Genomic DNA, 12,880 nt, shown 5'->3' on the forward strand with positions numbered 1-12,880 from the left:
GGGATTGGTGGGTCTCTAAATACCTGGAATGTCTCACTTGCCCACAGGGCTCAGGTAGGTGATGTAAGTGGGCTGGAAGAAACTCAGGGGCCTCAAAGGCCAGCTTATCAAGCTCCCATTTTTGATTGTATAAGAAATGTGTCATTTTCCTCTTCCCCCGGGAAAAAGACAGTGCAAGGCAAGAAGACCCAGGCCCAGTGACGGGAGGGCAGGTTGTTGAGGGGCTCATCTTAAAGAGGACCAAAACTGCCCTGCATATTGCTGAGCTGCAGCGATGGCTGCCCCAAGGAGACCAGCCCAGTACTGTCCAAAGAAGCCAGAACTCCAGATTTTATGTGAACTCTTCTTATTTTTAAATACTGGCTGCTAATTTAAAAATATATTTCTTAAAATGCAGGCCAAACAAAATACACCTGCAGGTGGGGTCCTCTGAGCTGGGGGGTGGGGGGTGGGGTGAAGTGTCAACAGTGCCAAGACCAGGGGTGCTGGTGTCCCCGCAGCGGGACCGTTAGAGACGGGGATGAGCAGGGTGCCGTGGTGCCGTGCAGCAGCCCAGGGAAGCAAGGCTGGCGAAGCAGGCGTCACTCTGGCACAGCACCCAGGCGCGGGGACCCGCCGGCTCCCTCCACATGCCCTGTGCTGGGACGGAAACTCGGGTGCTTGCAGACCACCGGTGAACGTGGGCAAGTCAACCTCTTCAAACTTCAGTGCCTTCACCTGGAAACAGAGACAAAGGGGCTTTGCCAGGGGCTCTTGAGAGGGCAGGATGAGTTGTTGCATGTCAAAGTGCCAAGGAAATGTGTAAAGTGCTATACAAATGTCGGCCATTTGTTTCTATGAGACCTAGGACAAGTGGCAGAGTTGGGGGACAGAGCGCCTTGAGGGGAGCGGTCTTTATAGATGGAGGGGGTTAGGGAAGGACTTGAGGAGCACATCCTCAGCACCACACACACACAGACATCCCCACAGCTCTGTGCCTCGCACCTTCCACCCCCAAAGGAGGGACAGAGGGCAGTATCCGGCTCCTCTGGGGGGGTCTCTGGCCCACATCCCTCCCTGCCTCCCTTCCTCCTTCCCTCCCAGGAACCCTTTGGATCCAGCCAAGGTCTGGGGTGGTTAAAAGTCATGAAGCCTCTGTGCCTGGAGTGCCCAGGCTCCAGAGCCTTATGGAGAAGCCCTGTGTGTGTGTGGGGGGGGGGGGGGGGGGCGGGACAGGGAGGGAGGGAGGAAGAGGCGCCTCATCGTGGTCAGAGAAGGAGGCCGGAGAAGCCCGGAGGAGATGGGGATGAGGGCCGGGAGCAGATACAGCAGAAGACAGCTGAAGATAGGGAGCCACGGGCAGGAGGCTCTGAATGCAAACACAAACTGCCCACCTTCAGTCTTCCTGGGCCTGGGCATGGGAAGTCCATGTGTGTGTGTGTGTGTGTGTGTGTTGGGTGCAGGCAGGTTAAAGGGTATAACAGTTAAGCAGATGAAACCAGTGAAAAGTGGTTCTTAGAGGTCTGGGGGAGTGTCCATCAATCAGTTACACAAACTATGGGATATTTATGCAGCTATTGAAAACACTAAAATGGATCCACATATGTGGACTGGGAGGGTTGGCCCTGATACATGCACAAACAAGTTTCAGGAGAAAAAAATAATTTATATGATATGATGTTTATGCTATCACATCCTAGATGAAACATATGATGTGATTGGTTGTTTAATGAAACAACTACAAACCCAAACCCACGTTTGTATGTATTAATGGAGATGGGGAAGCAGACTCTCCAGGCTTAACATGCTAATCTTAAAACAGAGGGATTAGAAGGAGGGGTGTGTGTGGGGGGGGGGGGTGGGTATTAACATTTTTCTTATCTTTTCAGTAATGTTTGACATTACAATGGACCCTAACAACTCCTCTAATTTAAAAACATCTAATGGGAGAGGAGAAAAGATGGCGGCATAGAGAGGAGTGGAAGACTGTTAGTTCCCCCAGGAACAATTCATAAATGACCAAAAAACTAGTAAATAACCTGGAATAACTGTGGGGAGACAAACGTGACTGTCCACTCATCATCCACCAACCTGAATTGGGAGGAATGCCCGAGATTGTAGCATAAAATCTGTAAGTAAAACTGTGGACCCGCGCTGAGAGCCGAGAGCCCCTCCCTCACAGAAGCCTCGTGGTGCTAGAGAGCAGGACTCTCTCAGCCCAGCTCCAACTGGGGTTTTAATGTTAACTGCTCAATACAGACAGCGAATCCTCAACAAGCAGACAGAGGCTTTTGGGGACAACTGACCTTTGGGAGAGTCGGGGGACATATCTGTCTCAGGATGGGGAGCCCAGAGGCTGACGGGTGAATCTGGGAGCTTTTCTGTCCCTTTCTCTCTCTGTGGAGAAAACCGCAGCCGCTTTCAGCCCGTAGCCACTTTCAGCTGTTTGCAGTAAGGACAGCCTCAGCCATTTTAAAATCAAAACACTTTGATCAGCAGAGTCAGAGAAACAAAGAACTTATTGATATGCAGATGACCTCTCTGGAGGGGGCATAGCTTCCCAAGAGGAAAGGGAAGGGCCCAGCTCTACTGCCTGCCTTTCCGGAACCAGACCCCAAAGCCTGGGGGAGGAGAGCCACAGGCCACACCTCTTACACAGGCAGTGACAGGCTGCATCTGCCGAACAGAAAAGCAGAAAAGCACAGGTGTATTAATCCTCTAAGAAAAACCATCAGGGAAACCAGATACTGAATATTTCCTCCTTCTGTCACCTGAACCTGTTCTCGTCTGGGAAAACCTGATTGGGGTGGCCTAGGAGGTCAGATGCCTAGACAACAGAAAACTACAACCTACACTAACAAAAACGAAGCTATGACCCAGTCAAAGGGACAAACATACACTTCAACTGAGATACAGGAATTTAAACAACTAATGCTAAATCAATTCAAAAAGTTTAGAGAATATTTCACAAAAGAGATAGAGGCTGTAAAGAAAACACTGGGCATATATAAGGCAGAAATTGAAAGTTCAAAAAAACAACTAGTAGAATCTATGGAAATGAAAGGCACAACACAAGAGATGAAAGACACAATGAAAACATACAACGGCAGATCTCAAGAGGCAGAAGATGGGAGTGTGTGGTTTGGAACACAATTTTGGGAGATGGTAGCGCAGCAAGGTAAGTACACTGAACAAAGATAGCTATGTATACGGTTGAGAGAGGAAGGTTGGGAGCATGTGAGACACCAGAAGAAAGGAGGAAAGATAATGACTGGGACTGTGTAACTTGGTGAAATCTAGAGTATTCAACAATTGTGATAAAATGTACAAATATGTTCTTTTACGAGGGAGAACAAGCAAATGTCAACCTTGCAAGGTGTTAAAAATGGGGAGGCATTGGGGGAGGGATGCAATCAGCATAAACTAGAGACTGTAACTAATAGAATCATTGTATTATGTTTCCTTCAATGTAACAAAAGGTGATATACCAAGGTAAACGCAGATAAGGGGGGGGGGATAGGGGAGGCATGTTAGACGCTTAACATTGGTGGTGGTGTCTGACTCTTTACCCTACTTTGATTTAAGGTTACTTTTCCTTTTGCTACTTCCTAGCTGTCATTTTTTCCCTCTTTCTTTTCCCTCTCTACCTTCTTTGACGCTCCCTCCTGCCTTGTGGAAGAAATGTAGATGCCCTTATATAGATAGTGGTGAAGGTGGTGAACACATAAATATGTGACCATACAGAGAACCATTGATTGTTTACTTAGGATGAAATGTATGGTGTGTGAACAAAACCATCTTAAAAAAAAAACGGGTTGATGTCAAAACTTCAAGGGCAATATACTGAGTGAAATAAGCCAGACACATAAGGACAATTATTGCAGGGTCTCACTGATAGGAACTAATTATAATATGTAAACTCACAGACATGAAATATAAGGTACCAAGATATAGGACGAGGCTTAAGAATGGGGAGTGGTTGCTTAGTATGAGCAGAATGTTCAATTAGGATGAACTTAAATGTTTGGAAATGAACAGGGGTGTCGGTAGCAAGATGTGAGAATAACTAACAGCGCCAAATGGTGTGTGAATGAGGTGGAAACGGGAAGCTCAGAGTCATATATGTCACCAGAAGGAAAGTTGGAGGTCAAAAGATGGGAATGTATAAAACTGAATCCTATGGTGGGCAACGTCCATGATTAATTGTACAAATATTAGAAAACTCTTCCATGAACCAGAACAAATGTATGACAATACAACTAGAAGTTAATAATAGAGGGACATATAGGGAAGAAATATGTACCTATTGCAAACTATATACTACAGTTTGTAGTATTTCAACATTCTTTCATAGACAGTAATAAATGTACTATACCAACACTATGAGTCAACAATTGAGGGGGGTTGGTTAGGGATATGGGAGGATTCGAGTTTCCTTTTCTTTTTCTTCCTTTTTTTTTTTCTTTTTTTTTTCCATCTTTCACTTTATTTCTTGTCTGAAGTAATGAAAAGATTCTAAAAATTGAACAAAAATTAAGTGTGGTGATGGATGCACAGCTGTATGAGGTACCAGGGGCAACTGATTGTACACTTTGGATCTTTGGATAATTGTATGGTATCTGAACAATCCCAATAAAAATTAAAAAAAAAATAAATTAAAAAAATAAAAAAAAACTAATGAAGTGGAAAAAAACTTAAGACACCAGGTGTTAGAGTTGGGGAAGCCTGGGTTCGAATCATGCCTCTGCCACTTGCTGGCTGTATAACCTCCCTGGGCCTGTCCCTCAACTACGAAACGGAGTGAATAATAGAACCTCCCCTCGGAGGGTCATGAGGATGACATCGCATGTGTGCCCCGTGGTCAGCAGAATGTCTGGAACTCAATACTCACCTGCTATTACTGTTATTGTCTAAAACAATGCAATTGTAGAATAGGTTAACTATAAAAAGTAGACCCAAGAACGTCAAGTGCCTCAATCTCAGTGGCATTCTCTTCTTGCTCACATGGCAGCCCTGGGCAAGTGAACAGCCTGGCAGGGTGGCCGTCCTCCAGCCTTTCAGACACACAGGCTGGGGTGCCACCATCCTCGACAAGGGCTCCAAAGCTGCCCTTGGAGGGTCTCCGCTCCGGCCAGCAGAAAGGGGGAATGAAGACAGATGGGCTTGTGGGAAGTTTTTAAGGGGCAGACGTTCACATTCCATTGGGCAGAACTCTAGCAGGGAGGCTGGGACCTGTGGTCCAGATCTGTTCCCAAGCAGAGAAGAAATGAAGGTTTTGGCAAGAACCAGCAGTGGGCCAGTTATTATTCACATCAATTTCACAAACACCTGTGGCTTCAAATATGCTACCAATTGCCACATCAACCCCCAGCCCAGCCCTTCCTCCCGGGTTCTGTCTACGGGCATCTGCCACCAGGATGTCCCCTAAGCACGTTCCTAGGCCTCACATCCTCAGTGAATGACTCTGCCATCCACAGGTCAGAAAAGCAGAACCTTGGGGGATTTTCTCAGACTCACCTTTCCTTCACATCTCACCTTGCCCAGTGTCCCTTGCTTCCTCTGGTTTAGCCCCCATCCCCAATCCATCTCTACATCTAAAACATAAATCTGATTACGGTCTTTTCCAGCTCAAGAACTTTCAATGTCTCCCTAGGGCCATAAGGTAAAAGCATAAACTCTTTGGTCTGGCCCCTACAGGATTCCCTTCAGGATGAGTCCATTTACTCCCCAGTTCCCACCTTACAACAGCTTTTATACCTGTGGTTTCCCAAGCACACCATTTGTTCCCAGACCTTTGAGCCCTTGCATATGCTGTTCTTAGTAGATAGAAATGCCTTCTTCTTGCTTATATGCATCAGACATATTTATTCATCCAACTTAGCTCCAAAGCCTCTTCCTCCGTAAAGCCTGCCAGGCAGATGGAAGGACCCCCTTCTCCTGGGATGCATCGACTCGTGGATGAAGGCAAAGGCTCTACTTTTCCTGTGTCCTCAGCACTTAGGGCCATCTCTTGCACACAGTAGGTACTCAGCAGACACCTGATCAGGAAGTTCTTCAATTGAGGACAAGAGGGGGTTTCTAGTCAAAATCACAGGACTGAGTCCTGGACTAGCCACCCACCAGCTCTGTGACCTTGGGTGAATATCTTAACCTCTCTGTGCCTCATTTTCCTCAGGTGAAAAATCACGAGGCTTCCTCCCTCAGGGCATGGTTGTGAGGGTTAGATCAAGGTGAGAAAACGGATGGGAAACACCTCCCTGGCTCATAGCTGGGGCCCCACCAATGCTGGCTCCCCTACTGCTCTGCCTGCTCTGCTCACCCCAACCTCCAAAGCCCCTCTCTGCAGGGTCCTAGAAACTGGATTTGGGTGAAGGGCCCCCCACCCCTGCCAAGGCTTCTCTATAGGGCAAAGACAACTCCCAGCTGGGAGACTCTCATGACCAGGTGTGCCAGTTTGGATGTATTATGTCCCCCCCAAACACCATGTTCTTTGATGCAATCTTGTGTGGGCAGACTTATTAGTGTTGATTAGGTTGGAATCCTTGTTTCCATGGAGATGTGACTCAGTCAACTGTGGGTGAAACATTTGATTGAATAACTTCCATGGAGAAATGGACCCCGCCCATTCAGGGTGGGTCGTGATTTAATCACTGGAGTCCTATAAGACCTCATGAACAGAAGGACCTCAGAGCAACTGAGAGAGACATTTTGGAGACGGTCATTGAAAGCAGACTTATGCTAGCCCAGAGTTTGCTCCGGAGAAGCTAAAAGAGGACAAAACACCCCAAGAGCAAAATTTTGAATAATGCACAGGAGCTGAGAGAGAAGCTGGAACAAAATCCGAGATCAGCAGACACCAGCCACGTGCCTTCCCAGCTAACAGAGGCTTTCTGGACACCATTGGCCTTCCTTTGGTGACGGTATACTTGTGTTGATGCCTTAATTTGGACATTTTCATGGCCTTCAGACTGTAAATTTGTCACCAAATAAAACCCCTTTATAAAAGCCAATCCATTTCTGGTATTTTGCATAATGGCAGCATTAGCAAACCGGAACACCAGGTCTGGGTCTGCTGACGGGTGTTGCGGCCGTTGGTTGAATCTTCCTGTGTGTGTCATGTGTCTTTACAGCAGGTTCTTCCCCCTGTCCCCCTCTGCTTAGAAATACCTGCCTGCACGGGCCTCGCATAACCTGTCTTCCTTTGAAAGGAACAACTTATCCCCAGAGGGGTTCCCACCGCCCCCAAGCCCTCTGTTCCTGTCCTCCCTGCCACCTGTCCCAGGGCAGGACCGCCTCTGACACTCACCTGGAGCTGACCAAACAGACGCGAGCCCTGGTCACCTTGGGGTAGAACTTTATTCACAGACTCCAGACACCCAGTCCAGCCACAAAGGGTGTCTTCTCGCCAGTGGCAAAAACAACAAAAAACACCAACAAAAAACAAATACAGCACGTCTGTTAATACTAACCATTTTAATTTAAATTAATAGCATTTCTGGAAGACAAATGTAGTTGATAGAAAATATAAAAACTTTACTGTACAAATTTTACATCACATTTGAAAAAGCGAGTGTGTCCCTCGTGGCCTCAGAAGGCGCTGGGTCTGCACAGGCTGCTGAAGCCCTGGCGGCCGCGGCAGCATCTCGCAGGCCCCCAGCCAGCTTCACATTTAAGTCCCCCAGCCCCCTGGGGACACAGAGTAACAAGGACGCGCCGTCAGTGCTCCCAGCCCCGGTGACCACGGGGAGAGATGGTGCGGGGCAGCGCAGGGATCCCAGAGCCCCGCACACGTGCTCAGTTTGGTGACAAGGGAGGGGTCAACTTTGTCACTAACCAGGAACTAGCTAGGATTCAAGCTCGAGGGAAACCCGGGGGTGGGGACGGGGGCTGACGGCTCTGGGAGTTAAAGGCAGCAGGGAGGGGGACCCTCGGGCAGCGGAGGCCAGGCTGGGAACTGGGGGCTCCGCTCTCACAGACCCTGGAGGGAACCGCCTCGGCCCCCAAGAGCTCTCTCAAGGAGTCCCCCTCGGCATCTCCGTCCCCTTCACAGTTGGCAAGGGCTGAATTCACAGTATCTGTCATCCTCCGTGTGTTTCCAGGGTGGACGGGGGAGATCACACAGAAGGGCAAGCGGGGCTTCCTACCCTCCATTCACAGTCACTTCAACACACAGAGGGAGAAGGGGGCCACGGGGTGAATTTCCTCAGGAGTTTCTTAGACATCGGGCAGTGCGGTGGTGCAGGCTGAGGGCTGAGAGACTGCCCAGGGTCTTGGGGTGGGGGTGTCCCTCACTCCCACCCCCTGGGGGCTTAGTGGCTTCTGGGTTCTTGCAGATATCAGAGCCACTCCCCCACTGTCAGTGCCTTAAGGGCAAGGATGGAGTGTTCCCATTTCTGGGTCCCCAGCACTTGCAGAAGACGGGGTACACAGCAGGCACTCAACGAAAGCTTCTGGAATTGATGTGATCTGAGGATAGGATGTTTACAAGAAAGAAAAGCAAAAATAAAAAAACAAAAACAACTAAGCCGACCCTCCGTGGGCTGGGAGCCTCCTTTGCCCTGGAGGCAGGGGAAGGGGAAGTTCTCAGCTGACTGGGGCCCAGTGGTTTGTCCACGGGTTCACTCTTGCCTGACGGAAGGCCAACGTTGGCACTGAGCTGGGGCTGTGAGCAGGACATGACCCCAAAGTGTGAGAGGCCAGAGGCATGCAGGCTGCCACCTGTGGAAAGGCGCAGCGTGGGGGGGAGACTGACGTGGCCACAGGAGAGACAGGTACATTCTGGGGGCTTTGGGGTGGGGGTCACAGGGATGATGGGGTGACAGGAACACAACCACAGAAAGCTGAAGCTAATGGGCTGACAGCTCCCCTTTCTTCCTCCCACACCCTAACTGGAAAGGGTTAAGGCGCTACCGTTTGTGGCTGGAGGCTGATGGGCAGGGGGGGCTGTTGGGAAGGTCTTTGGGGTACATTTGCACGTAGTGGTGCTTTAAAGTAGTGGTCGGTCAAGGGGGACTGGGCCAGGAGAGCGGGACAGCACCCCCACAGCCTCTAGGCTGAGGAGCCCGTCTTATACGACGCTATGGCGACTGTGGTGCCTGGGAAGGCCCTCAAGACCGAGGGCCTGGCCAAGTGTGTCTCACTGAAAGGGGTTGGGGGGTAACCTGCCTCCTCCCTCAGCTCAGGGCTCAGGGCCCGGTCACAGATTGTGGGTCTGAATCCTATCACAGCTACACTCCCATCACGCTTTTGCTTTTCTGGTTTTGGAGCCTAATGTAATGAAACCTCCACAAAGAGCTTCTTTGTCTTGTGCAACTTCTCTCTTTAGGTGACAATTTCCAAAGGAAGACAGGCAGGGTGCTCTCACATCAAAGGGTCTCCCCAAATCTGGCACAAGGCCAAACTGGGTGCCTAGGAAGGCTCTGGAGATTGGGGGCGTGAGGGATGGCTGGCCAGGTGGGTTTCACTGAAAGGGGTTGGGAGGCCACAGGTCACCTCCTCTCAGCTGAGAGCCCAGACAGTGGAGGAGGTTTCAGCAGGACCGAGGAAGAGGAAGAGGTGGGCAGCCCAAAGCCTTCTGGTGCCTCTGAGGATGGGTATCCAAAGGGCCAGTCAGCACGTGGCTGGGAAGGGTGGGCTCAGGCACTCGCTGCCCCCCACTCTCCCTCCCCTCCCCGCCTTGTTCTCACTGATCTGGCCGTCAAGACCCACAGCTGCTGGGCTGCCTGGGTCCCATCTCCTTAGTCTCTACAGGTTTGCAGAGGCTTCCCTATCCTGCACAGTCACAGGCTACGAACCAGTACATCAGTCCAGGGGTTAGTCTGGATTCTGTCCGCCTCCACAGAAATGGGCTGGATTATAGAGGTTGGAGGTGAACTCAAGCTCTCCAGGACCTCCGACCCCTGTGATCCAGCTTGGCCCCTCACCACGTACCCTCTGCAAGATGAAGAAGGGGACGGCATCCCTTTGATAGGGTAGAGGGAAATTCCCCATTGGTGGGGTTTGGGGCCAAAGCAGAGGCCACGTCCAACTTTGTGGTCCCCCCCCCACCGCCCTGTGCCCCAAGAAAGCTCCCACTTGAGGCCTTTCTTGCTTCTGGCCCAGCACGGGCTCCTCACTGCCTGCAGGTCCTCCAGAGGGGACGGCCACTTCCGCCCTCCCAGCCAACGGTGCCAGTGCACCTTCGCAGGGACACCGGCTGTTTTTATTATTACCTATTGTAAAACATCATGTTCACTCAGCAGAAACATACATGTAAACATTTGCTGTCTGTCTGGACAGGTTTGGTTGTTGGTGGCATCATTTTAAGAGACAGCCTGTGTGGCTCCATCTCCAGGACCCGCGTGTTTTCGAGGACAAACACTTTGCATGGAGGGCTCGTGCTCCTGGTCTGCAGCGCAGGCTGAGGAGGGGACCGACACTTCAAAGAGTGTTTTTTGTCATGGTGGTTGCGCGGGGTGGTTTAGAAACACACAAAAAGAAATAAACCGGCGGCAGAAAACCTGCACACCTGGCTACACCTTTGGATGACCGGACTCCAGGACGCCCAAGCCAAACCTTTCAAACCGGGGCACCACTTTACTGCTGTTAATGCTGCAAAGAGGAAGAAAGACAAGGGTTACAGCCTCACTGATCTCGACTGGAATTAGGTTAGCACTTGCCCTGTGAGCAGCGGGCCAGCTCCAGAAGCTTGGCCAAGGCCACCCACCAAGAAGGGAAAGTGAGGCACGGCTGCTCCTGGTCACTCTCGGCTGGAGGGGTCAAGTCTTGGGCCCTGACTACTCTCTCCACTTGGAGAGCAGGGTCAGCTCGTCTCTGACCCCATCAGCCAGTGTGCACAGGAGCTGCCGTGGGCTCATCTGAGCTCTTTTCTCACTTGCAGCCCAGGAAGTCTCTAGTTCTGAGTGGACCCGGGGAAGAGAGACACCCGACTTTCCGCACCGAGAGGGACATCTTGGACTCCTTCTGGAAATGACTCCCAAACTTTGGGGTGCATCTGGGAGGCTGGTCAAAATGCAGATTCCCAGAGCCTGCCCCCAGAAATGTGGACTCAGCAGGCCTTGGGGGGTGCCCAGGAATCTGCATTTAGTGAGCACACCAGTGGTTCTGCTGTCTGTGGCCCAGGACCACGCTCTGAACTCCTACCCTGGGTGCTACGAACACACCCAGTGGGGAAGGGAGCTGGTGTGCTCAGGGGGCAGGGCTTAACCTCGTTAAAATGTCAGTTCCAAGACAGGACCACCCAAACAAAACCAGCCCATCCCACAGAAGAAAATCCGAGAGAGAAATAAAAGCTGTATCCCGAAAGGGAGTTAAAAGCTGCTCAAACCACCCTGGAGGGGAGCTGGGTTAGTGGGATCTTCCCGCTGAGCAGTTAGGCACACGCAGGAGGGGCAGAGGGCCAGTATTACAAACAAACAAGCAAAAGAAGTTTCGGGAGAGAAGACTGTAGCAGCAGATCGCATCCCCTGGGTTAGTGCCGCATCTCGTTAGGCGTTTTAGCGGAAGTCACATCCTGAGCGGTCGATTAGGAGGAGGGAAGCCCCAGCACATGCAAGGCGGCCAGGCCTACAACCTACAGGAGGGGAGACAAGAAGGGGGAGAGCAGTGTCAGGACCAGCTACCCCTCGGAGGGAGCCTCGGGGAGCCAGAGAGGCCTGGCTGGAGCAGCCGGGTAGGGGCGTCCTCTCTCCCTGCAGCGAGAGAGAGGGATACCCCCAGCTCCACCACCCAGGCCTGGCAGCAGAGTAAGCTCAGAAGAGGAGCTTGGGCTCAAGGAATCTTTTCCAGACTCCCCCATGGCACAGTCATGCCCAGAAAAAAGGAGCTCAACAGGGGCGGCCGGCAACCCCCCACTGACTTACGCGGGGACTATCAAAAGGGGCTTCTTGTTGCATCAATGTTAAATTTCTTGAACTTCTTAACTACACATAATGTGATTACATAAATGAATATTCTTGTTCATAGGAATTGTATATGTGAATTATATTATTTGTTCAAGGATGTGTGCAACTTGCTCTCATATGTTCAGAAGACAGAGCAACAGATGATGGAAGACAGGGAGGGAGGGAGGGAAAGAGGAGATGGTAAGGTGACAAACTATTAAAGTTGGTAGACCGGGGTATCGGTGGAGTAGGGTTGGGGTATGCTGGAGTTCTGTGTATGGGGTTTGTATTATTTTTGCAACTGTTACTGTAAGTTTGAATTTATTTCAAAATAAAAATTAAAAAAAAAAAAGGGGGCTTCTTGGAGCTTACAGTCTTTGCTCACTGGACTCCCTGTCTTTGAGCTCTGGCCAGTGGGACCCTGGGGCCTTGGACCCACTATCCAAGTTTTCTCCCACCCAGGGATAAGCCGTCGGCCCAAGGTGTAGCTGCCACAGTCTGGGGACAGAGGGCCTGCTGTACACAGTGGGGTTGCTCTCAGCCTTTTGAGAGAAATAAACCCTGTGTGGCCCCTGCCGGCCATTTCAGCTGAAAGAGAATCACTTTGGCTTATGGGCATGAGATAAGGAAAGATGCGGAAGCTGGGATGCAACGACAAAACAGGGAGCAGGGTGTGCAACGGGGTAAGGGCCACGGGCAGAAGATGGGAGAAATGGCAAAAAACACACTATTCCTCCAGAACCGGACAGGCGTTCTTAAAGTCAGGGTGACCGTAATGTCCTTTCCCGTAGTAGCGGCTCCGCCAGCGGCTGGGGGTGGAGAGAACGCAGTCGGGCCCGGTCAGGCCCAGCAGGTGATGAGACAGGTGGAGCAGGGGCCGCAGGAATCGTGATGGTGGGCAGAGGGGATAAGACAGGCCAGTGCACCCACCACCCCCGAAAACAAAGAAGCGACAAGACCGATGGAAAAGAAAAGAGAAAGTGAGAATTAGAGGCTGAGCGTGGAGACAGTGGCAATCA

The 12,880-nt window shown here is 50.8% G+C and overlaps 1 protein-coding gene across 9 annotated transcripts in view; it reads right to left on the reverse strand.

Moving 5' to 3' along the window:
* Positions 1-430: 430 nt before the first annotated feature.
* KSR1 (kinase suppressor of ras 1) overlaps positions 431-12,880 on the reverse strand; it is a 170,322-nt gene continuing 157,872 nt past the window's right edge. For 3 of the 9 annotated variants that reach the window (XM_037809510.1, XM_037809512.1, XM_037809513.1), the window contains 2 exons: positions 12,590-12,670; positions 7,436-10,569 (listed from right to left, as the gene is read on the reverse strand). In XM_037809510.1, the coding sequence (XP_037665438.1) occupies positions 10,491-10,569; positions 12,590-12,670 (160 nt within the window). In that variant the 3' untranslated portion in view covers positions 7,436-10,490. Of the gene's footprint in view, positions 718-7,435; positions 11,552-12,589; positions 12,671-12,880 lie in introns of those variants that run through there. The other 6 variants (XM_037809515.1, XM_037809514.1, XM_037809516.1 and 3 more) reach the window with 4 other exon arrangements.

This window comes from Choloepus didactylus, chromosome 18, assembly GCF_015220235.1.
Source record: "Choloepus didactylus isolate mChoDid1 chromosome 18, mChoDid1.pri, whole genome shotgun sequence".
In the NCBI taxonomy this organism is placed as follows: Eukaryota; Metazoa; Chordata; class Mammalia; order Pilosa; family Megalonychidae; genus Choloepus; species Choloepus didactylus.